Source organism: Elephas maximus, chromosome 11, assembly GCF_024166365.1.
Source record: "Elephas maximus indicus isolate mEleMax1 chromosome 11, mEleMax1 primary haplotype, whole genome shotgun sequence".
Lineage (NCBI taxonomy): Eukaryota > Metazoa > Chordata > Mammalia > Proboscidea > Elephantidae > Elephas > Elephas maximus.
Window position 1 is genome coordinate 113753497 of NC_064829.1, and position 25789 is coordinate 113779285.

The 25789-nt window shown below is 43.0% G+C and overlaps 1 protein-coding gene and 1 pseudogene across 1 annotated transcript in view; one reads left to right on the forward strand and one right to left on the reverse strand.

Annotated features, from left to right (window-relative positions):
• Positions 1–709: 709 nt before the first annotated feature.
• The window catches only part of LOC126086319 (WD repeat-containing protein 87-like), a 30217-nt gene continuing 5137 nt past the window's right edge, over positions 710–25789 (forward strand). Inside the window, exons 1-6 of the mRNA XM_049902471.1 lie at positions 710–722; positions 17888–18010; positions 20383–20553; positions 20958–23824; positions 24251–24649; positions 24998–25112. Of these exons, the coding sequence (XP_049758428.1) occupies positions 17903–18010; positions 20383–20553; positions 20958–23824; positions 24251–24649; positions 24998–25112 (3660 nt within the window). The 5' untranslated portion in view covers positions 710–722; positions 17888–17902. The remainder of the gene's footprint in view (positions 723–17887; positions 18011–20382; positions 20554–20957; positions 23825–24250; positions 24650–24997; positions 25113–25789) is intronic.
• LOC126085737 (histone H2A.Z-like) lies at positions 15790–16177 on the reverse strand (annotated as a pseudogene).

The window sequence follows — 25789 nt, forward strand, 5'->3', positions numbered from 1 at the left end:
GTGTAACAAGGAGTTACAGGCAGGGCATATTGGGAATTGTAGTCTCCAAACGCCGCGTACGCTAGGAGCTGTAGTCCCTGTTACCTCCCCAAATAGTCTCCACTCCATTTTACTTGTCACAGGCAACATTGAGAAGCGGGTTGAAAAGATGGGGAGGTGAAGTCCAGGGAGCTTCCCCGTGGGCATACCGGGAATTAGAGTTCCAAGGCGGGCATATTGGTCACTGCAGTCCCTGTCACGACCCCTATCTGCTATCGCCAGGGGACGCTGGAAAACAGCAGATGCAGGGAAAGGCGAAAGGCACGGAACTCAGGGGGAGTCGTATTGGAAACCGCAGTTTTCCCAACGCGGAACATAGAAGCGTATTGGAAAATCTAGTCCTCCTGCCGTCGCGCCCCCTGGAGAGAAGGCACGGTCTGGAAAGTGCCGCGCCATGGACGCTGGGAAGTGTAGTCCCGCCTCCGCGGTCCTGACAGGGACTTGTCCGTAGTTCGCTAGTCGTCGCGGAGCGCCGGCTCAAGCCCCAAGCCCGGAGGGGCAAAGTCTCCACCTGAGTGAGATCTCGAACGCTGGCACTCCTACGGGCTTCTTCCGACGCCTGCCTAGCCGCCGTTTCACGCCGTTCTCCCTGTCCCTCCCTTCGTGTGTCTGTCTCGGAACGCTGGGAGCCAGGCACTGCTCCGAACGGGAGACCGAAAGACCTGCGATTTCTTTGGAACAAGGTCGAAGGGCGAATGAGAAAACAGGCCTTTCACCTGTGGAACGGAAGGAGCGGGGCTCCCGGGACGGACAGGGGGGTGTGACGAGGGGCGGGGCCCGGCGTAGCGGGGCGTGGCGAGGGGCGGGGCCCCGGGGCGGGTAGCGGGGTGTGGCGAGGGGCGGGGCCCCGGGGCGGGTAGTGGGGTGTGGCGAGGGGCGGGGCCCCGGGGCGGGTAGCGGGGTGTGGCGAGGGGCGGGGCCCGGGGCGGGTAGCGGGGTGTGGCGGGGCGGGGCTCTTCGGAAGGCGCTCTCTTCGCAGGCCCGGTGTTGCTGCGCGCGTCTTAGCTCAGTCAGGCGTGCCTGCACGCAAGCGTAGTCGACGGGCCTCAAGGTCCTTGTCGCCAAAGCGCAGTGGCAATGTTTCCTAGCCCAAGCAAGGCAGAGATGAGGCCCTCCCGGAGGGCCAGGCCGGCACGCCTTCCTGGGAGCGGCTGATCGGGCCCAGACACCCGGTCCTGCCCCCAGCAACCTCTGCCAGACATCGGTTTCCCTCAGGTTCTCTACGCCACAGGCCAGGGGAAAAGGGAGAGAGGCCCGACGGGCCAGGCGTCCTCTCCTCAGGTTTGCCCCTCAGTGGCCTCCCTGCCCCGCCTCTTTGCCTCGGTCGGGGGTGGTGCAGGAAGAAGCCAGAGAAACGTTTGGGCACTGTCTGTTCTGTGTTCTGTCACAGTTGTTTTTCCATAGGTTTTCCTTTGTGGCTTCTTTGGGCTTGGTGGGACTCAGGCACTGCCATCGTAAAGGCTGCCCTCGCTCAACCTCTCAACCGTGATGCAGGGCCTCTGTCATAAAGGCTGACGCCTCACTCACACCCTTGAGCTTGTCCGGTGACAATGGTGTGATATCTAACAACCTGCGTGGAATTTGACTCTGGCCCAGCCACGTTCTAGCTGTGTGCTGGGGTTTTCCTCACCCGGAGAAAGGGGGCAATAGTGCCTTTAAGCAGGATTGCCATGTTTAGTAAATACAAATAGAGGCCATTCAGTTAAATTTTAATTTGTTAAATGAATTTTTTTTAGCATAAATATGCCCCAAATAGTGTTCACTTGAAATTCAAATTTATTTGGGAGTCTTGTATTTTATCTGGCAGCCCAACGTTAAGGCATCGTTAAGAGACAATGCCTGAACAGTCCGTAGAACAGTACCTGGCCCAGGTAAACACACAAATCTTATTGCCATGAAAAGGCCAAACTCCTCCCACCCACTGTAACAGACAGCCCGCCCCCACCTCCCAACACATTGGTGTCTCTAGTCATCTGGCTGTATTAACCAGAATGGCTAGCGCGCAGAAAGCCACTCTGTTATAAAAGCTCAGTTCAAATTTCTTCTCCCCACCCTACACTTGAGTGACCCAGCTCCACTGTCACAAAGGTCCAGATCTCCCCTGTCTCCTAGCACTTGGTACAGTCATGTGGGGATTTTCAAGCTCTTAATAATGTTAGTGTTGTGGCCCTGGATGTGGGTGTGTGTGGGGGGGTGGGGTGAGGTAGGGGAGTCTGATGTATTATGATGTTGGAGCCAGTGATACCCTTCCAGAATTGGGGGCCTGGTATCCTCTGTGAGGGTGAAGGTGTCTGAGCTAGGAGAGAATGGGGAATGAATGGGGAAACTTAGCTGTTGAGGTTAGTACCAGGTTTTCCTAGCTTGGAGAATGTATGCTGACTGAGTGGCATCGGTCCCACTGAGCTCATTCAGGCATAATGTGAGATAAGACGTTCAGTCTGAGAAGTCTAAAGGAAAAAAAAAAAAGAAACACCAAAGTGGCACGCAACCTAGGATTATAAATGTTAAGTCTGTTTGAGTCTAAAGTTTCTGTTTCATCTCTCCTATTTTCCCTCAGTCTCAGCATGCTCCTTCACCTCTCTCACAATAAAAACCACCCACTGCCATCAAGTAGATTCCGACTCATAGCGACCCTATCACAATAATGCACTTTGTATCGCACTTTTTCATTGTGAAGTCTTTTTTATTTCGTTACCTCATTTTATGTTTCTAATTTTTTTTTAAAAGGCTTTAGGGAGGAAAAAGGAGGGGCATTTCTCCCTGTGGTCAAGATCTGTTAAAGCAAAATGCCTGACTCTCACTGCAAATCTAGGGGAGTCCTAGCCCAGGATTTAGGCAGAAGCTCAGACAACCTCCATTTTCCCAGTCAGAGCTCCTAATTTTAAATTACCAGAAGAAACTTTAGGGAGCCTCTGAGAATGTGGTATCTAACACTCATTCCTCTTTACATCAGCTTGGTGTAGCAGCCTAATCTCACCTGTATCTTCGTTCTTCTTAATGACTTCTTTCCAACGTTTAAACGTGTTTAATTTTCTTATTTAAAAAAATTCATCTTTGACCTTAAATCCTCTTCTAGCTTCTTTCCTTTCCGCTATTCTCCCCTCATCCTCAAGCTTCTGAAAGACTGTTGTTGTTAGGTGCCATCGAGTCATTTCCAACTCATAGCAACCCTATATACAACAGAATGAAACACTGCCTGGTCCTGCATCATCTTCGTAATCGTTCTTATGCTTGAACCCATTGTTGCAGCCACTGTGTCAATCCATCTTGTCCAGGGTCTTACTCTTTTTCACTGACCCTCTACCAAGCATGATGATCTTCTCCAGGGACTAGTCCCTCCTGGTAGCCTGTCCAAAGTATATAAGCCAGAGTCTCACCATCCTTACTTCTAAGGAACATTCTGGCTGTACTGCTTCCAAGACAGGTTTGCTTATTCTTCTGGCAGTCCATGGTACATTCAGTATTCTTCACCAACACTGTGATTCAAATGTGTCTATTCTTCTTCCGTCTTCCTTATTCATTCTGAAAAGATTGGTCTACACTTCAGTAGTCTTCAGTCCCTTACCTTGCATTTACTCAGCTCCCTCCATTCAGACTTCAGAAACCACTTCCCTGTTGAGACTGTTCTCATTAAGGATACCAATACTCTGTCACATCCACTCAGGTTCATCTTACTTGACCTTTCTGTGCCAGTTGACCTACCTTCATGAAACTCTCCTCCCCTGGTTTCTGGGAAAATTTCCCATCACGATAGAGGCTCGTTCTCAGGATGCTTCCAATAATTATCTAGTTATGGAGTCTCCTTCTCAAGCTGCATACTCTCCCATGGACATTCTCCTCTTAGGGCACATGGCTTCAGCTGTCCTTATAGACTGGTAATTTTCATATTTTCTATTTGTTGCCAACCCAGACCTTTCTCCTGAGCTCCAGACCTACAGATTCAGTTTTCTTCAAGGACATTATACATGAAGAACATAGAGTAGCTAAAGCAAATGGAAGAAATGATGTAGTAAAGGAGCTGAACAGAAGACTTCAAAGGGCAACTCGAGAAGACAATCAGGTATTATAATGACATGTGCAAAGACCTGGAGTTAGAAAACCGAAAGCAAAGAACACATTCAGCATTTCTCAAGCTGAAAGAGCTGAAGAAAAAATTCAAGCCTCAAGTTGCAATTTTGAAGGATTCTTTGGGCAAAATGGTGTGGTGGTTAAGAGCTTGACTGCTAACTAAAAGGTCGGCAGTTCAAATCTAGCAGTTGCTCCTTAGAAACCCCATGGGGCAGTTCTACTCTGTTCTATAAGGTTGTTATGAGTTGGAAGCGACTCGATGGTAACAGGTTTGGTTTTCTGGGCAAAATATGGAACTTTGCAGGAAGCATCAAAAGAAGATGGAAGGAATACACAGAGTCACTATACCAAAAAGAATTGGTCAACGTTCAACCATTTTAGGAGGTAGCATATGATCAAGAACTGATGATACTGAAGGAAGAAATTCAAGCTGCACTGAAGACATTGGCCAAAAAACAGGCTCCAGGAAGTGACAGAATAACAATTAAGATGTTTCAACAGATGCAACACTGGAGGTGCTTGCTCGTCTCTGCCAAGAAATTTGGAAGCCAGCTACCTGGCCAACCAACTGAAGAGATCCATATTTGTGCCTGTTCCAAAGAAAGGTGATTCAGTAGAATGCAGAAATTATCAAACAATATCATTAATATCACAGACAAGTAAGATTTTGCTGAAGACAATTCCAAAATAGCTGCAGCTGTATACGACAGGGAACTGCCAGAAATTCAAGCCGGATTCAGAAGAGGACGTGGAACAAGGGATATCATTGCTGATGTCACATGGATCTTGGCTGAAAACGGAGAATGCCAGAAAGATGTTCACCTATGTTTTATTGACTATGCAAAGGCATTAGACTGTGTGTATCATAACAGATGATGGATAACATTGCAAAGAATGAGAATTCCGGAACACTAAATTGTGCTCACTCAGAAGCTGTACATGGATCAAGAGGCAGTCATTCAAACAGAACAAGGGAATAATACATGGTTTAAAGTCAGGAAAGGTGTGCATCAAGGTTGTACCCTTTCACTATACTTACTCAGCCTATATGCTGAGGAAATAAACCAAGAAGCTGGACTATATGAAGAAGAAAATGCCATCAGGATTGGTGGAAGACTCATTAACGACCTGCAATATGCAGATGACAACAACCTTGTTTTCTGAAAGCAAAGAGGACTTGAAGCACTTACTGATGAAGATCAAAGACTACAGCCTTCAATATGAATTATACCTCAACATAAAACAAAAATCATGGACCAACATCATGATAAAGAGAGACAATACTGAAGTTGTCAAGGATTTCATTTTACTTGGATCCGCAATCAATGCCCATGGAAGCAGCAGTCAGGAAATCAAATGATGTATTACATTGGGCAAATTTGCTGCAAAAGACCTCTTTAAAGTGTTGAAAAGCAAAGATGTCACCTTGAGGACTAAGGTGCACCTGATCTTAGCCATGGTATTTTCAATCACCTCATATGCATGTGAAAGCTGGACAATGAATAAGGAAGACCATAGAAGAATTGAAGCCTTTGAATCATGGTGTTGGTGAAGAATATTGAATACACTATGGACTGCCTGAAGAATGAACAAGGCTGTCTTCGAAGAAATACAGCCGGAGGGCTCCTTGACAGTGAGGATGGCGAGACTTCATCTCATGTGCTTTGGACATGTTATCAGAAGAGACCAACCTGTGGAGAAGGGCATTATGTTTGGTAAGGTAGAGAGGGTCAGTGAAAAAGAAGAAGACCATGAACGAGGTGGATTGACACAGTGACTGCAACAGTGAGCTCAAACCTAGCAACAATTGTGAGGATGGTGCAGGACTGGGCAGTGTTTCATTCTATTGTGCACAGGGTTGCTATGAGTCAGAATTGACTTGACGGCACCTAACAACAACAACAACATAACCACCTCGACAAATCCAGAATCAAACTGATCAGCATCTCTCCTCCAAACCTTTGTTCTTAAGAAAGTCCCTTTTTATGGCATCAACTTCCATTCAAGAGCCTAGACCAGAAACCCAGGAGCTATTATAGATTTCGCTTTTCCTGATTCTGCATGCTCAATCATCAAGACCCTTGTATTCTATTCCCTAAATATTTTATATTGCTCTCATCATTTGCTTTCCCTTTCCTACTGTTCCGAATGAAAACATCTAATTATCTTTAGCTTCTACTGTGGAAATAGCTTCCTTGTTGGTTTTCCTCCTGACCCCCAATCCAGCCCCTAGACTCCTATGTCAGTGAACATTCTGAAAGGTTAATCTGACAACATCACTCTCCTGCTCAATTTGTTTCCAGTTGGTTCTCTACCACCTACTCAAGATAAAAATTGAACTCCTTAGTATGGCACTTACTATTGATGCCCATCTACCTGGTCAGTCATGTCTTCTTCTACTGCCCTCCTGAACTTTGCACAGGAAGAGTATATAACTCCTAGGGAGTCGTCGTGGGTTGAAACCCACTCGTTGGTGCCTAACAACAACAACAAGCCCAATTCAAATATTTGTTGATGATAAGTGAAAGAACTAAAAGGGAGCCCAAGAAGGCAAAGAACCTTACAGTAAGTGGGGCCCAGTTCCCTCCATAGCTGCCTTTTAGTCAGAGAGCATAGTCTGAATGATTTTATCACTGAAATTGAGACTTGTTTTATGGACCAGCATGTAATGTTTTCATGTATGTTCACTGTGTGCTTGAAAAGAATGTGCAATTGTCACATGTAGTATTACTATACATGCTAATTAGGTCAGGGTTGGAATTGTGTAGTTTAAATGGGCTTTATCCTTACTGCTATTTTTTTATTATGGTAAAAATATATTTAACAAAACATTTGCCAATTCAACAATTTTTACCTGTATAATTCATTGACTTCGGTTATGCTCCTCTTGTCATACAGCCATTACCACTATCCTTTTCCCAACTGTTCCACCACCATTAAAAGAAAGTGCCCTGTCAGCAATAACTCCCTGTTTCTCCCTTCTGGCTACCCCTTGTAACCACTAATAAGCTTTGGTCTCTATAAATTTGCCTATTTCATATAAATGGGATCATACGGTATTTGTCCTTTTGTGACTGACTTATTTTAGTCAACATAATGTTTTCAAGGGTAGTCCACGTTGTGGCGTGTATCAGGACTTCGTTTCTCTTTATGACTGAGTAGTATTCTGTTCTAAGTATGTGTATACCCCATTTTGTTTATCTGATCATCTGTTGTTGGACATTTAGGTTCTTCCACCTTTTGGCTATCGTGAGTAATGCTGCGGTAAACATTGGTGTAAACGTTGATTCTGTTTGTGTTCTGCGTCCTGTTCTTTTGGGTATATACTTAGGGCTGGGATTGCTGGGTCGTGTGGTAGTTTAACTTTTTGAGGAACCATCAAACTGTTACCCCTAACTGCTCAATTAATAGTGGAGATGCATTCACATCTCCCACTGCGGCTCTAGATTTCTCTCTTTCACCTTTTAGTTCTGTTCGTTTTTGCTTATATAGTTTGTGGCTATAATATTGGGCACATGGAAATATAAAACTGTGAGTTCTCAGTGAATTAAATCTGTTTTCATTGTTCTATAGTAATTTCTTATCTTTGGTTATACTTTAATGCCTTAAAATGTATTTTGTCTGGTAGTAATATGGCCATACCGGCTTTGTTTTAGTCAGTATTTAGGTGGTATGTATTTTTTCATTATTTTACTTCCTACCTTTATGAATATACTCTTGAAACTAGCATAATGTGAAGAGCATAATATGTATTTTATTTTTTGTTTCACACTCTTTTTCTGGATCTTTAGTCTGTTTGCGTTAATATTAACTGACGGTCTTTTTGCATTTAAATACGCTATATTGTTTGTGCTTTGTTGTATCTGCTCCATATGCCTTTTTTTTTTTCTTCTTTCTTTCTTTCTTTCCTTCCTGCCTTCCTTCTCTCCTTTCTTTCTTTCATTTTACCTGGCAAAGGGACTTTACAGATATGGTTAAGGATATGGACCTTGAGATGGGGAGATTATCCTGGATTATCTGGGTGGGCTGAATCTAATCTCATGAATCTTTAAAAGCAGAGAAACTTCCCCACCTGGGCTGGAGAGAGGTGAAATGTAGATGACTTGACCTGCCATTGCTGGCTTTGAAGATGGAGGAACAAGACTATGAATCAAGTGGTGGCAGCCTCTAAAAGCCGGGAATAGCCCTCATTTTACAGCCAGTAAGAAAACATCAACCTCACCTTACGACCCCAAAGAACTGAATTCTGCCAACAACCCAAATGAGCAGGAAATAGATTCTCCCCTAGAGTCTCCAGGAAGGAACACAATCTGCTGAGGCCTTGATTTTAGTCTGGTGAGATTTATACTGAACTTCTGGCCTTTCTGGCCTTCAGAACTGTAAGATAATACATTTGAACCCTGGTGGCGCAGTGGTTAAGAGCTATGGCTGCTAACCAAAAGGTCAGCAGTTTGAATCCCCCAGCCGCTCCTTGGAAACACTATGGGGCAGTTCTACTCTGTGCTGTCCAGGCACTTCCAACTCACAGTGACCCTATGTACAACAGAACAAAACACTGCCGGCCCTGCACCATCCTCACAATGGTTGTTATGCTTGAGCCCATTATTGCAGCCACTGTGTCAATCCATCTCATTAAGGGTCTTTCTCTCTTTTGCTGACCCTCTACTTCACCAAGCATGATTTCTTTCTCCAGGGACTGATCTCTTCTGATAACATGTCCAAAGTATGTGGCCATCCTTGCTTCTAAAGAGCATTCTGACTGTACTTCTTCCAAGACCGATTTGTTTGTTCTTCTGTCAGTCCATGGTATATTCAATATTCTTCCCCAACACCATAATTCAAAAGGGTCAACTATTCTTCAGTCTTCCTTATTAAGCCACTAGGTTTGTGATAGTTTGTTACATGAACAATAGGAAACAAACACAGATTTCAGCGACCACTGTGGGGATTCTGCCAGTTAATAAATATGTCTATTCTAATTATGCATTGTGGAGCTAGGGATATAACCATAGGATGAGCTCAGGGACCCACTGGGTCTGCTGTGAGATGGACCTGAGCTAAAATTCCGTTAATCGTCTGGCCTTCGTAAGCCCCTACCCTGGTGGACCAGTGTTGTTTTGGGTCTCCAGGAATTAGTGCCAGTTCAGAGCCAATGTTCGTTAATCTCCCAAAAGCCTGATTATTTTCCTGTCCTTGATGCCCAGTCACCCTGGTAAATAGCTGTAAGTCCCTTGGGGGAAAGACTGGGAGAAAGATTGACAGTATAAATTTCTGACAGTGTAGCAGGGTCCTTCCTCAAGAGTACCTGCCTCCCCTTCCTTCAAGGGGCTCTGGGTCTGTAAACCAGCTCAAGTCTGAGAATTCACTGAGGGTCAGTGACTCTGTTTTGGTGATTCAAGTTAAATTTCTGTTCATTTGACCTAGAACTCTTCTGCTTATACAGGTTAAGTAAGAATTTAGTCAGCTGCCCATCTATTTCTTTTCTAGGCATACCGTGATCAACCAGCCAATGCCACAGGTCTTTGGGAGTCAGGCTATTCTGATTACTGCTTGGCTCTACTATCTTTTATAGTACCCATACCCACATTGTCTTTGGTGATTTGGCCACTGCCACCCTGGGATCCCATTATCCCCACTGAATTTATGGATCTCAGTTTAATGGTAGCAGTTACCACTCTAATTTCAGACCTAAAGAGAAGAGTGACCACAGAGGTATTCAAGGATGCTGGGGCTTCCCTCACAAATGTGTATCTCACAGTGGTGGTGAAAGGTGTGTGCCATGGTGAGAGACCAGTTCTTACATGATAAATCTGTTTGAACATTACAATCTTCTTAAGCCTTTGGATACCTTCCTCTAAAGTATACCGAGGAAGTTTTGGCATTTCAACTTCATTTAGTGTAGGCCACCCTTAGTTCCACGTTTCAGTCAATCAATCACATTGTTAGAGCCCTTTGTAACCCCTTGAGCTAAACCACTGAATCCAGAATCTCTGTTTAGTGGGCCCATATCAATTAATTTGGCATGATCCAACTTTACATTTTTTCAGCCATGATCCCACCGCCATAAGATACATTCCCACACATATTCCCCTGATTTCTGTCTGTATAAATTTGAAAAATCTTGCATTTCTGTTGGTGTGTAGTGCACCTCCTAATGAGTCACATTTTGTACCTCACTTTTTGGGCCCCTGCTGCGATCTAAGTCTAGTTACAGGCTTAGAAGCAAAGAAGAGTGGTGGGAGTAGGTCTGAGGAGAATCATAAGTGCCTTGCAAGGCAGTTCCTTCAGGGGAGGGCATTACAGCTTCTTCAGACAAAGGAGGGTTAACCTCCTCAGGCAGAGATAGAAGGGCTGCTTTTATTGGCAAAGAAGACTCAGTAGAATTTAGGGATTCATTGTTTCCAGCCTCACTGGGATCTGGCCATATGTCCTCATTCCAATTTTCAGGATCCCATTCCTTCTCAGTCAATTACCTCACTTTAACAGCAGATACTCAGTGAGGTTGGGAGTTAAATTTACGTTGTAATTCAACCACTCACGGGATAAGATTCTGGGTTTGGTTTTCAGAGATCTTGGCCCTGTGGCTATAGGAGGTAAGGGTTTTTTTTTTCAGGGCAAATATAGAAACTTCCAGGGAGCTTGGAGCTGAGAATTTGTATCCCTGAGCTCATCCTTTTCTTTTCCCCACTTTCTTCTGTTCAGTTAGGAGCAACCAGCAAATCCCATTATACGCCTCAGTTTGACTAAAATATTCTAAGGTAACAAATACATGGTCACCCAGAATCTTGCCCTGTATAGGTATTTGTTTAGAAGTATCCAATGGCAACATTGAGTGTATCTCTATTGCGATATCATGCTGTGGACTACTAGTGCCCTCTGCCACTGGAAATCTGCTATAATTTCTATTGTCCTGTATTCAGTGTGTGTATTTTTCTTTTGCTGCTTTTAAGATTTTCTCTTTATCATTAGTTTGAGAAATTTGATTGTGGTGTTCCATAGTTTCTTTAGGTTTCTTGTGCTTGGGTTTTATTGAGCTTCTTAGTTTTGTGGTTTATAAAAAAATTTATAGTTTTCATTAAATATGGAGAATTTGGGGACATTATTTCTTCAGGTTTTTTTTTTCTGTTCCCTTTCTCTCTGCTGTCGTTTGAAACTCAAATTATATGTACATTAGGCAGCCCGAACCTGACCCATATACCTCTGGTATTTTTTTAATCATTTCAATTTTTTTCATTTAAAAATTATTTTTTCTCCATGGGTTTCATTTTAGATAGTTTCTGTTGCCATATCATCAAGTTCACTAATACTTTCTTCTGCAATGTCTTAATATTCCAGTGTATTTTTCATCTCAGACAGTATAGATTTTTATCTTCAGCCATTTAATTTGGGTTTTTCTTACATTTTCCATATCTCTACTTAACTTTAAAAATTATTTTTTTTATTGTGGTAAAGATACATATAACAAAACATTTGCCCTTTCAACATTCTTCAGGCACATACAATTCCGTGAGATTAATTACAGTCATCATGTTGTACAGCCTTCACTGTTATCTGTTTCCCATTTTTTCTATCACCTCTAACAGAAGCTTAATGTTCCCTAAGCAATGAGAGTCTCTCCTTCCCTCTCCCTCCTGCCTGCCCCGGCACCCACTAATAAACTTTGGTCACTCTAAAAAACAAAACAAAACAAAAAAAAACAAGGCCATTGCTGTCAAGCCAATTTGACTCATGGAGACCCCATGTATTAGAGTAGAATTGCTCCATATTTCTTGGCTGTAGTCTTTTTTGTTTTATTGTAAAAATATACACAGCAAAACATACAATTTATTCAACAATTTCTACATGTATAATTCAGTGACATTAATTACACTCTTTAAGTTGTAAAACCATTCTCCCTATCCTTTTTCAAATTATCCTACAACACAAACTCACTGCCCCCTAAGCCACAACTCCTGTTTCCTCCTTCCTCCCACCCCCAATAACCACTAATAAGCTTTGATCTCCGTACCTCGTGAGATCGCACAGCATTGGTCCTTCTGTGACTTATTTCACCAAGCATAGTGTTTTGTGGGTTCATCCACGTTGTGGCATGCTTCAGGACTTCATTTCTCTTTATGGCTGAGTTTAATATTCCACTGTATGCGTATACCGCATTTTGTATATGCATCCATCTGTTGATGGACATTTCAGTTGTTTCCACTTTCGGCTATTGTGAAAAGTGCTGTAATGAACTTCAGTGTACATGTGTCTGTTTGCATCACTGCTCTCAAGTCTCTTGGTACCTAGGAGTGGAATTGCTGGGTCAAATGATAGTTCTGTGTTCAACTTTGAGGAACCACTCAACTTTGTTGAGTCTCTATATTGTTTTTCTATTCTCTATTTTGTTTATTTTCTGCTCTGATCTTTGTTATTTCCTTCTCCCTAGTAGCTTGAGGCTTAGTTTTCTCTTCTATTTCTAGTTCCTCTAGTTGTAGAGTCAGGCTATTGATTTGAGCTCTTTCTTCTTTGTTTAATGTAGGTGTTCATTGCTATAATTTTCCCTCTGATCACTGCCTTTTCTGTATCCCATAGGCTTTGGTATGTTGTATTTTCATTCGACTTCAAGCATTCTCTAAAATTTCTTTCCTGATTTCTTCCTTGACCCATTGGTTGTTTAATACTGTGGTGCTAATTTACACAAGCTTGTGTGCTTTCTGTTTTCTACTGCTGTTAATTTCTAGTTTTATTTTCTTGTGGTTGGAGAAGAAATTTGTATGATTTCAGTCTTTTAGAATTTATTCAGACTTGTTTTGTGACCTAGCATATATTCTATCCTGGTGAATGATCCATGTGCACTGGAGAAGGTTGTGTATTGTTCTGTTTTGGGGTGGAATGTCCTATATATAGGTCTAATTGGTTTACAGTGTTGTTCAAGTCCTCTGTTTCCTTACTGATCTTCTTTCCAGATGTTCTGACCATTATTGGAAGTGGTATTTTGGTATTGAAGTCTCCAACTACTATTGTAGAGCTGTCTCATTCTCCCTTCAATTCTAGCAGTGTTTGGGGCACCTGTGTTAGGTGCATATAGGTTTACAAATGTTGTATCCTCTTGATTAACTGACCCTTTAACCATTATATATTGTCCTTCTTTGTCTCTTATAAGAGATTTTGACTTAATATCTATTTTGTCTGATATCAGCATGGCCACCCTTATTCTCTTTTGGGTACTATTGCATGGCTTATTCTATTCCCATCCTTTCACTATGTTTGTGTCCTTGGGCCTAAGATGTGTCTCTTGTAGACAGCATATATGTGGATCAAGTTTTATTGTCTATTCTGACATTCAATACCTTTTTCTTGGGACAGTTAATCTATTTACATTTATGGAAATTACCGATAAGAAAGGGCTTTCTTTTGTAGTCATTTTTTTTGCTTGTCTTACACCTTCTTTGCCCCTTTTTTCCTACAGTTTTGTCGTTATTTGTGTTTAGCTGATACTTTTGGTATTAAACCCCTTTGGTTTCCTTCTTCTTACCTTCTGTGTATATTTTTTAGATATTTTCTTTGTGGTTACCACAGTACTACTTTTAAAATTTTAAACTTACAACCTAATTTAACTTGATACCAACTTAAGTAACATACAAAAACTCTATCCTTATATTGCTTCTCCCCACACCTCTGTTGTTGTCACCAGTTACATCTTTATACATCTTGTGCCCAATAACAAACTAATACTTATTTCTTGTACACTTGTTGTTATACAGCTTGTGGAACATAACAACTAAAGTTACCAATCGAAAGTACCATAAGACTGAGCCTTTTATTTGCCCATGGCATTACCTTTACTGGATGTCTTCCTCTGCCTCCCTCCCCGCCCCCGACATATGATATCGAGTAGTTGTCTAGTGTCCTTTCCTTTCTGGCTGAAGAACTCTCTTTAGCGTTTCTTGCAAGGCAGGCCTTGTGATAATCAACTCCTTTAGCCTTTGTTTATCTGGGAATGCCTTAATTTTACCCTCATTTTTGATGGATAGTTTTTCTGAATAAAGAATTTTTGGTTGACAGTTCTTTAAGCACTTTATGTCATCCCATTGCCTTCTGGCCTCCTAAGTCTAAGGAGAAATAGGCACTTAGTCTTATTGAGGATCTCTTGTATGTTATATTTCTCTTCTCTCTTGTTGCTTTTAGTATTCTTTTTATTTTTGGTTTTCAAGAATTTTGTTATAATATGTCTTGGTGTGGATCTTTTTTCAGTTTATCTACTTGGAGTTCATTGAGTTTTCTGGATTTGTAGATTAAACTCCTTCTTCAAGTCTGAAAAGCTGTCTGCCATTATTTCTTCAAATATTCTTTCTGTCCTTTTCTGTCTTCTCTTTCTGGGATTCCCATGACGTGTATGTTGGTTTGTTTGATGGTGTCCCATAATTCCATTTGGGTCTGCTAATTTTTCTTTATTCTTTTCTCCTGTTTCTCATGAGACTCAATAATTTTGATAGCCTTGCCCTCTAGTTCATTTATTCTTTCTTCTGCCAGATATAATCTATTGTTGAATCCCTCCCATGAATTTTTTAATTTCAGTAATTGTCTTCTTCACCTCCAATATTTCTGGTTGATTCTTTTTTATAATTTCTTTCTCCTTATTGAAATTTTCATTTTGTTTCCTGATTGGCTTTAGTTTGTTGTCTGTGTTTTCTTTAAATTCCTTGAGTATATTTAATGTTATTATTTTAAAGTCCTCTATTTTGCCCATGGGGCCCTTGTGGCACAGTGGTTAAGAGCTATGGCATGCTATAGCTGCTAATCAAAAGGTCGGCAGTTTGAATCTTCCACCCGCTCCTTGGAAACCTTGTGGAGCAGTTCAACTCTGTCGCATGTGGTTGTTATTAGTCAGAATTGACTTGATGGCAATGGGTTTGGCTTTTTGGTTTATTTTGCCCATTATCCGGGCTTCCATAGGGGTGATTCCTGTCTCTTCATATTCCTGACAGTGGGCTCCTCACTTTTAGGAAATTTAATTTTTCCGGTGTTTTCTTAGATCCACCTCCATTGGTTCCTATTTTTGCTCAAATTCTTTATAGCTTCCTGTCCCTGATTTCACCTTCCTTCAGCCCTTACATTAACTTTTCCTCTATAGAGTCTATTTACCTCCTGGTGTTGGTGAATATTGAGTTTGCAAAGATTTTCATTCTCCTTTTGATGATTTTCAGGAACAGAAGGCCTTAATAATAATGATACTTTAAAATTTCTATGCTTTTAAATTTGTCTCTTATAAACAGCATGCAACTGTTCTTTATCCATTTGTCTATCTATTTTATTTTATTTATTTACCTTTTATACGACCTTTACTGAACTTACGTAGCAGAGTGGAAATAGTGCCTATACAAAACCAAATGTTTGTTACTATAACTTCTGCATCACAATTAAAATTCAAAAAGTTTTTTTAAAACAGTCAACTTACTCAAAACCCACTACTTCAGAATTGGTAGCTTCTTTGAAGCCACAGTAACACTTAAATGTGGTTAAGACTCAAATGCAAACATTTGATTGGTTGCATTAAAGCTCATTTAACTTCCAGCTTACTCAAATAGAATTACAAAAAGGCAAAATTGTGTTTTTCACAGACATACAGTCCACTGGAATCACCAACACTGGACAGCTGTTAGAGTATTTAGAGTCCTGAGATAATAAGAAATCCAGGCACCTTTTAGACCATCTTCTGTTGTCCTTTCTTCCCAGTCAGAGATTTGTGGTTGTGTGGAATGACACCACCACCAGCAATTGTAGCTTTTATGACAGAGTCCAATTCTTCATCTCCTCAAATAGCAAGTTGCAAGTGACAAGGGGTAATAAATTTTACCTTTAAGTCTTTTGATGCATTTCCTGCCAGTTCAAGTACCTCTTTGGTGAGGTGCTGCAGAGTTGCTGCCTTCTACACAGTGGCAGTTGCGCCCATATGTCCATGGCTGCTCGTTCTAGATTTCGTGTGTTGATGAATACAGCCGACCAGAAACTAGAAGCCGGCTCTCTGCCAGTGGGAAACTGCCTTTGTCTTGACCTTTCTGGAGTCCTTCCCAGCCTTACTGGCAGCCATTTTGAATTCTGCTGAAGCTCAAACATGCAAGGCAGAGAAAGGGCTAGTCAAACACCCAAAGAGATCCCACCAGCTACTCCGTTGCACTGTAGTTCAAACTGCCTGCACTTTCTCCATTTAAAAATATCCAGTCTGAGAATCTGTCTTTTATCTCATGAGCTTAATCTGTGTTTATTAAGATAATGTCAAGCCCCTAGCCATTATGGTCAGTTTTGGACTCTGAAAACTACACCCCTCCGCTCACCCCCAGGACCATCACAGCAACAATTTGCACTTGTTTCTGGATTTTCTTGTTTTTGTTTTTTTTCATTTCTGGTTCTTAGAGCTCAGCTACTTGTTATTTACCCAGACTTTCTAGGAATTTGTAGTGGAAGGTTTTCAGGTTTAATCTGGTCTCTTGTCAGAACTGGATATCTATATTAACTTGTTCAGCATCTGCTGCCACACGGGACGTTAAACTCTATGTGCACAGATAATCGTTCACTGTTTTATCTCCATCTCTCAGCACAGAGCCTGGCACATAATGAGCACTGAGTAAATATTTCTTGAACAAGTAAGTGACTTTCACACACACGAAGGCTTAGGGAGGGAAGAAGAATGATTGTTAATAGATATAATTATGCATAGAAAAACAAGCTTCTCAATGAAGAAAGTTAAGGGAAGCCAGGCCTCTGTATTATTTCAGCTGTGCTACAACTGACTCATCTAATTCACTTGACAGCTTTCTCATGCTGCATTTTCCCTTGTTCATCCCATTTCACTCTTATCCTTCTTTAAAAATAAAATTTATTTAGATATAATTTACATGCAATAAAATACATTTGGATGAATTCTGGCAAATTTTTATACCCATGAAGGCCAAAGAAGAATTGATGCCTTTGAATTATGGTGTTGGTGAAGAATATTGAATATACCATGGACTGCCAAAAGAACGAACAGGTCTGTCTTGGAAGAAGTACAGCCAGAATGCTCCTTAGAAGCGAGGATGGTGAGACTACGTCTCATATACTTTGGACATGTTATCAGGTTGGATCAGTCCCTGGAGAAGGACATCATGCTTGGTAAAGTAGAAGATCAGCAAAAAAGAGGAAGACCTTCAACAAGATGGATTGACACAGTGGCTGCAACAACGGGCTCAAGCATGACAACGATTGTGAGGATGTTTTGTTCTATTGTACATAGGGTTGCTGTGAATCAGAACTGACTCGACGGCACCAAACAACAACAACCATACCACAGTTATGGTGGAGGACATTGCCATCAGCACAAAAAGTTCCCTTTTACCCCTTCCCAAGCAATTCCTTCTAACTCTTGGCCCCAGGTAACCAGTGATTTGCTTTCTGTCCCTATAAGTTAGATTAATCTTTTCTAGAATTTCATATAGGAGCCTTGGCGACGCAGTGGCTATGCACAAGGCTGCTAACTGGAAGGTTAGTGTTTGGAACCTATAAATGAAAGCATACCATATGTACTCTACTGTATGTAGCTTCTTCCACTCAGTATAATGTTTTCGAGGTTCATCCATGTTGTGTGTATCGGTAGTTCGTTCTCACCCCTATCCTTTTGAAATAAAGTCGTTTCCTGTGTTTCTAAAGGGGCACTTCTGCTCCTCCCCTTGTCAAGCTTGTCCTGTTGCTCCTCCCTGTTTCTCAGTTCCTCTAGTTTTCAGCCTAACATCAGCTGTGGTTAAGCCACTCTTACCTTCCACAGGTTCTGTACTCCACGATGTCTGTAAAGAGATGGAATACGACTAGGATAGCATCATCATCCAGACTGATTCCTGAGAGGAAGGACTTGAAACTCCTCATAAATAATATCCTGAAGAATACTAAGGTGATGCTTATGGGAGATATGCACACGGTGGGTTTGGACTAATTCTCTGTCTCTGCCAGGACAGACTACACATGGGCAAGATGCGAGCAGCTTTAGAAAGGCCCCCGCACACCCCAAAATTACTCTACCTCCTCCGTTAAGACAATAGCGATAGGTACAACTAGAACACATTCTGCGGCAAGTAACAGAAAATGCAGCCACAGGGGCTGGAACAACTAGGGGGCATGTTTGTCTTAAGTGTCGTCAGCATCCCAAGGTCTTTTTCTTTACTTTCCACCATCCTTCATATGTTAGCTTATTGACTTAAATGCATTTGTTGCGTTTCCAGGTATAAACTTCAGATTGTGAGAAGAAAAGGGGAGGGCAGAGAGCACAGGGCTGCTGCCGAGTTTCTAGGTTCTGAATAAGAGCAGAGTTACTAGGATGGAAGGAGTGGGAGGAAGGGAAGGGATTGACACGGAGTAAGCAGCGGTAGTGTCAGGCCCGTCACTCGGCTCCAAGATATTCTTTAGTCTCTTAGAATCTTCCGTGGAAAAGCACTGACATTGTTGCTTGAGTTAATGAATTGTTTGTACGTGAATGCTGGAAAGGAGAAAAGGAATGCTGATTAACCGGTGCAATGCGATGAGGGGGATGTAAAAGAGCTTTCTGATTCAGTTAAGACGGATGGGGGATTGGGAGCTCAGACACCAGGGTTTTTTCTCTCAACTCTGCTGCTGCCACTGACTCAGCAGTGATAATTGGCGCTGGAATCTCTGAAAAGATCTGAAAATGAGGAATGTAGGGATAAGATTCAGAGTTGCAGATCTCGGCCTCAGTGTCGTGTCAAATCCTTTGTGGATGTAGGAAGCGGGCATGATGGACATTGTAAGTAAAGAAGTATCGATGCTTTAATTCAGTATTTTACTTTCCAACTTCTGTGGTCATAGCAGAAATTTCGATGCAGAGAAGCTTGGAGGGTTAAATGTGTGGAGCGTTATTCAGGACGCAGGTATAATATTGTTTCCTGAGAAGGGAAACCCCAAAGGTAAATTTTATGCGCCTTAGTTTTTTTTTTTTTTTTTTTAGTTTTAGTTGATCACTATAAGGAGTCCAAGTACGAACATCACAAACATATGATACTCACTGGAAGGGAGTGTGTATTGTATGTGCTCTACTGTGGGACGTGTTGAAAGCTCTCTCTCTCCCTCTCTCTGTATGTGTATGAACTTGGTGGCAGCTGGTAGTGATGTGTATATAAAACCAGTTGCTGTCAAGTCGATTTCAAATCCATGGCAACCCCATGTGTGTCAGATTAGAACTCTGCTCTATAGGGTTTTCAGTGACTGACTTTTCAGAAGTAGATTGCCAGGCCTTCCTTTTGAGATGCCTCTGGGTGGACTTGAACCACCAACATTTTAGGAGCTGAGTGCGTTCACCGTTTGCACCACCCAGGGACATATATATATAAGTCTACGCACGCACATATGCGCGTGAGCACACACACACTGAGGCATAGTAAAAAAAAAAATGGTAAAGCTGAACCACAGCTAACTCCATGTTGGGATTATCAGGATTTTCCCTTGGATGCCTGTAGGAATGAAGGAAATGCATGCCACGGGGTCTAGCTGTCACATGTAGTCGGCATTCCATCACATACCTCTGAAATATGAGTTACCTATAGTCTGTATATCATTCATGTGTGATTGTGACAAGTGTGGTCCTGAATCTAGGCAGGAACTTTGAGCTGTTCCAACGGTGACAAGTACAGATATTTTATCAAGGCTGGGCTTCTTTGCATACGCATATAGGACTGTATTCTTTTCTTTCAGAGTACTTTTTCATTTTGTGCTGGCTTTTACTACAGTCAGTTGTTAGTTGTTGTTTAATGCCTGTTTCCCCCACTGGACTCTTGTGTTCTTGACAGCTAAGACAACATCTGTTTTGCTCAATATTGTGTCCCCCTTGTATGTCATAGAACTTACCAGCCCTTCTCAACTGGGGTTCCTCCTCTGAACCACGGAACACAGAAAATGATTTGAGGAGCTGTTTTCTCAGTTCTCACAAGGCTAGTACATACCTAGTAGCATTCTGGATACATAGGAGGGAAATGAGTCCATTAGGTAGAATGGACACCTTAAGGCCTGAGGGCTTAATTCTGCTACGGGAGCTTGGCTGGGAAAGGCTGGAGGTATTTGATTGAGTAGGTTGCATTCTGTTGTAAAGTGAGTATGTGGATAGAAGAGTTCCTAAACGACACTTTCCAGTAGTAGGGTGTGTTAAAAATAACAACAACAACAACAAACATCCGCTAATCCCTCAGTAAATATTTACTAAATAAATGAATGAGTGGGGACTAAAGCCTTTTGGCTCAGGCCACTCCTCTCTCTTAGGTTGACCCAGAAGCACAAAAGAATGATTTGGTTGTACTGAGCGACTGGCCTGAGACTCTATATGAAGAGTCCCACCATCCCCAGAATAAGCCTCTGGTCTGCTTCTACTCCATCAATGACAACTATTTTGTCTCCTTAAACTGGATGGATCCGTGTAAAAAACAAATGCAGGTAAAGTTATCTAGTCCTTTTCCTTCTCCTTAATCCAGCTTACATGTATCATACAAAAACTGTCGTCATCTCAGGATGATAGGGGCGATTCTGAGTTAGCTTATTTTAGGGCCCATCTCCATGTCCCGATTTGACCTGATGCAGTGATCCTTCTTCACCTTCAGTCATCAGGCAGAATTCATACTCCCCATAAGGTAGACCGAAGGCCAAGGACAGGGCCTTAAGCATGGTATTTCTATCACGTACCCAAATCCTAGTACCAGGAAACTCCCACAATCAAGCTATCCAGTCTTTTCTTAGTTTCACAAGAGGGAACATGGATCTAAACATTCAGGGCTTCCCTATCCTGCGTTTTTGGGAGATCTTCATCTATGGTCAGGCTTTTTTCTCTCACCCTCTTCTAGACAGTACTTTGGACCCAGAAAAAAGATAAAGAACTGGGCAGAATGATAAAGAAGACATTTCCCATGATGGATCAAGTGCCCCCCATCCAAGCAATGGTCCACACAGGTTCCTACCACATGTTAATTGCTTACTGCGGTGACATGTGCCTGCGGCTCTTTGGAGATCACCATCAAGCATTCAGATCCCTGAGTACGGTGCCCTGCCATTTCTCCATCAACTGCCTCTGCTATGACTCAGAAACTGAGATGTTGTTGTCTGGCACCTTGGGGGCCGTGGTTACCTGGTTCATTTTGCCAAATGGCAAGGGCCTTCAGGTGGCTCAGACAGTGTCCATGCCTAGTCATGAGCTTGTACAGGGTTTTTCCCTGAATGGCCCCCAGGGCTCCCTCCTGGTTCTGTGCGAGAATACAGTGAAGGTCTTCACCCACCAGGATCAGGGTCAGCTGGAAGAGGTAAAGAGGTTTACTCCCATAGCCAGTGGCTCCTCCATCACCTGCGCCTTCACCTGTGTCCCTCAGGGCTATCTTTATGCCGGAAATAGGGCTGGGGAGATCCATGCTTGGGGTCTAGATCAGGATAACTGCCTCCACAGCTTCCAGGCCCACTCCTCCTCCGTGATATGTATCCACAGCCGGCCAGACATCCACACCTTACTAACGGCCGGCAGTGAGGGCGCAGTCAGGGAGTGGAATCTTACTTCTGGGAACTTGCTGCGGCAGCTGGACGTTGATGAGAATCTGCAGCAACTGCAGTTTATCGATAACATGACTTTTTTCTGCCAGACAACCTACACTTTCTCATTGTACCGCCTTCCCTACTTTTATACCCTCTTCCACGTGTGCGGTTCTGCTCCTCAGCGAGTGCAGCGGGTCTGCTGCAGCCATAATTGGACTCGGATCCTGTGTGCCACTGAGGATGGCTTGTTGCGCTTCCTGTCTCCAGTAACAGGAGATCTCCTGGTTATCACCTGGCCTCTCCTTCTCATGGACAAGGCTGTGGACTGGGCCTATGACTCAGACAGGGAGGAGCTCTTTGTGGCAACGGGCAGTTCAGATGTGCTGGTGTTTGATGCAACTCGATCTCCTTGCACAGCCAAGTATCTTGTGTGCACTTCAGTAAACTCTGGCGATAGTATAACATGCCTGGCCTATGGGAAGTCCAGTTTGGGTAAGGGCCTACAAGGGCTGATGTTCTGTGGGCACCAGAGTGGGATTGTGAGAACCCTTTCGCACTACAGCTGTGCCCGAATAGAGAAGACTATTCACTCGGGGGCGGTATTGGCACTGTCTACCCTGGAAGGTCCCCATCAAAACTCCTTGCTCTGTTCGTATGGCATGGATAGCTTTGTCCACCTGACAGAGGCTATGCTCCAGGGGAACAAGGTAATCCTACAGCCTCTCAGCAAAATTCTCAGTAGTTGCCCCCTCAAACATGTGATACTCTTCCCGGGTTCCGTGGGTGCCATCACTGAGAACCACTGCTGGCACCTCTGGCACTATCAGGACCTTCTGATGGCTTCAGCATCAGAACAAAGCTCTACGTTCAGAGAGACAAAATGCCTGCACAAGTGTGCCATCACTTCATTTGATGTCTGCCTTTCCCTGGAACTTTTTGTCACGGGGGGCATTGATGGCTCAGTTCGGATATGGAACTTCCATGGTAGACTAATAGCTGAGTTGAACTCGGCATTTCATTTTGGCCCACTCTGCTTTGCCAATAATCGGGGTGACCTGCTTTTGACTTTGAATCAGAGTCTCTACCTGGTATCCTGCTTAAAACTGCTTCCTCCAGCTTTGCTGACTCACCTAGCTATCCTAAACATTGCAGATGAAATACAAGAACTCCCTAAGCCCTTCGTGCCTAGCTTTTTTTTTTCTTTTGAAATAGTATTTGTGCCCAAATTTGTTTACCTTGGACAAGGGCTGCAGGAATTACAGGGGCTAGAGACCCTTGTCAATAGGCGGGTCATTGCCTTTGACAACACTGTGCCCCACGTAGTTGAGGAAGAGAGTAGGCCCCCTGAGAATCAAGAACTCAAGCTGCATTTCTTGGAGGAAAAGGATATCGATTTGTCTAATCTCAACCCTGAGCATAATCGTCCCCCACATGTGGTGCCTGCCCAGTTACTGCTGTCTGGCTGGGATGGACTCAACCCCTACCATGTATTACAGCACTTCTTTGGTCAAGGGCGGCAGTGGCTCTTTGCCCCCGATGGTTACATCCCCAACTCAGTGATCCGTGCCCGTCTTTGGCCTGAGGGTACGCCAATCTTCTTGTGCTGTGATCTGCGTCCACCCTGCCGAGATAAGGCCTGGGACATGACTGAACCCTTTAGACCCAAGGCACATGTACCTATGGGTCTGGAAGAAGAGAAAACCTCAGTGAGTGAACAGGTGGACAAATGCAAGGATCTGGAAAGAACTTCCTATAATGCCTTCCTAAACATGAAAAACCGAAATTGGATGGGAAGAAAATTTAGTGAAGGTCTTATGGATAATTTAATTGAGGCTATCCTCAACCTCACAATATACTGTTCTGTCGAGAACTACAAGAAATATCTTAGTGCCCTGGCACAAATTTTTGCCACTTACCAGGTACGTCCAAGGTTGCGTTCTGAGGCTGCCCATCGCCTCCTGGATGATACAACCCATTATAATCCAAGTATCCGCACGCTAGCCTGGGAGGGGCTGGATAGGCTAGGCCTCATGAACCATCTCTTTGCTATTCCACTGGCTATGGGATTGATGGACAGTGATAAAAATGTGCGGGCTAAGGCCTTATACCTTATGACAAGAGTTGCAGGCATCCAAACTAAGACCACGCTGGTACACCTGCTGCAGAAACGAGAAACTTTGCAGGAAATGCAGTAAGTTGGATGGTACCATCTTCTCTTCTGACTCTTTCTGGCTCCTAGCCTCCAGAATCTGTCTCTTCCCTCTTTCCACAGCCCTTTTCCTTTGTTCTATGCTTTTATTTGGTTTTTAACCCAGCACCTAGCCCTTTTCTTCTGACCCTTGAGCAACCTGTCATTCCATCATTTTCTCACTTAAGATTCCTCAAGACTCAAGTCCCCAAATCCCCCAACCAAAGAAACATCTTATGTCACCCTGATTACTCTATTCCTTGCTACCCATGAGTCTTTCTTCTTTATTTAATTTTTTACTTCATCCTACTCTGTCCTAAATAGCTACTTTATTCCTGCCTCTTCCACCGTAGCTTCTTCTTTTTCATTTTTGAATTTTGTTTTTATCACTGACTCAGCATTGTCCTTCTTCTTATTTGACTTTTATAGGCAGGAAATTATCGGGGAAGACTCTATGACCCAGCTGCTTGGGATTCAGGCTGCAGATATCCAGTTCCTGCTTACTAATGTGGAGGAGCTGCTTAATGAAAATCTGACCCTGTCGCATAAAGAGCAACCATTTCGTTTCTCTTTTGATATATCAAGGGCTGATGAATTTGAGGCCCTTGCAAAACCAACACTCATACCGAAAAAGAAAAGCAGGAGACGTGTTCAAGTAAAGAGCAAAATACTTAGTATGTATGGGATGATATATGGGGTATTTTTAGGGCCCTCCTCAAGAGCCCCAAAAGGCAGGGCCAGTAAGGTGAAGGTACGTCAAAAGATACCAGTGGGAATAGAGGTAAATGGGAGGATCTTTTTTACAGAAAAACAACCTGGCTGGGAAAGGTCCACCCTATAACAAATATTAGGGTCTTAATTCTTCAGGGTCTGGGAGCTGGGATGAAACAGTGAGCATTTCTATATCATAAAGCCTCAGTTGCCTTTGTCTTTATATCTCTTTTGTCAGTTGCTGAACTAGATATTACAAAAAAGTCTCACCCACTACATGTATGTTTTTCTTAACTATTTTTATCCCAATATCTCTGCAGTTAAAAAGGACCTGAGAGCTTCCAGGAAGGACAGAGAGAAAGAATTGGGAAAGTTAAACTCTGAGCTAGTGTCTGCAGAGGATGAAGGGGTACAAAGAGAGGCCAAGAAATCAGGGAAAATTGACACCAAGCATGTTACCTTCAGCCCAGTCCAGTCACAGGATGATATTGAAGCAAAGGAGGTCATGCCGGAGGCCACAGAAGCCATGGAGGCCACAGGTCAACTTAACATGAAAGATAATGGAGAGGTGATCCGTAAGGTGAAAAGACAAGCACATGTAAAAGGGCTTTTGAAAATGGCAGTGAAAATAAGTCTTGGAAAAGCAGATGAGAAGATGTTAGAGAAAAAAGACTTGAAGGACATTTCAGTAGTGGCTACAGAAAAGCCCAAGGAAGAAGAGGTTTCTGAGAAAGAAAAAGATATAAGGACGACACGTAAAAAGAGTGGCCGTGGTTTGGCTGGAACCTCAGCATACACAAGTAGATCAGACACCAAGTCTTGGCGGGATGACATTTGCCATCTTGTTACCTCAAGGATAGCAAGTTCCCATCCAGGAATATTAAGGGATCTCGGTAAAGAATTGGTGGACCTAGCTCAGGTGATACTTGCTGATCGACAGCCCAGCTGGGATCTCTTCCAAGAGATCTGCCCCCTGTTAAAGGACACAAGCTCATTCTCATCAGAATTGGATGAGAGCGTACTGGAAGAGCCAGCTATCATAACAGAAAAAGTGGTTGAAGAGGCTGTCAAGGAAGAAGAGACAGTAGAATTGAGGGAACAAGAGCATAAAAAAGTATTAAATAAGAGCAAGAAATTTTCTCAAAAAGTCAAGAAAAAGCAGTTTTCTCTTTTAGAAGGTGACCTAGTCTTAGGGAAAAGTATAGTTCAAGGGGAAGTAAGGAAACTGGCCAAGCAAGAGGGGAAAATACCTGAGGA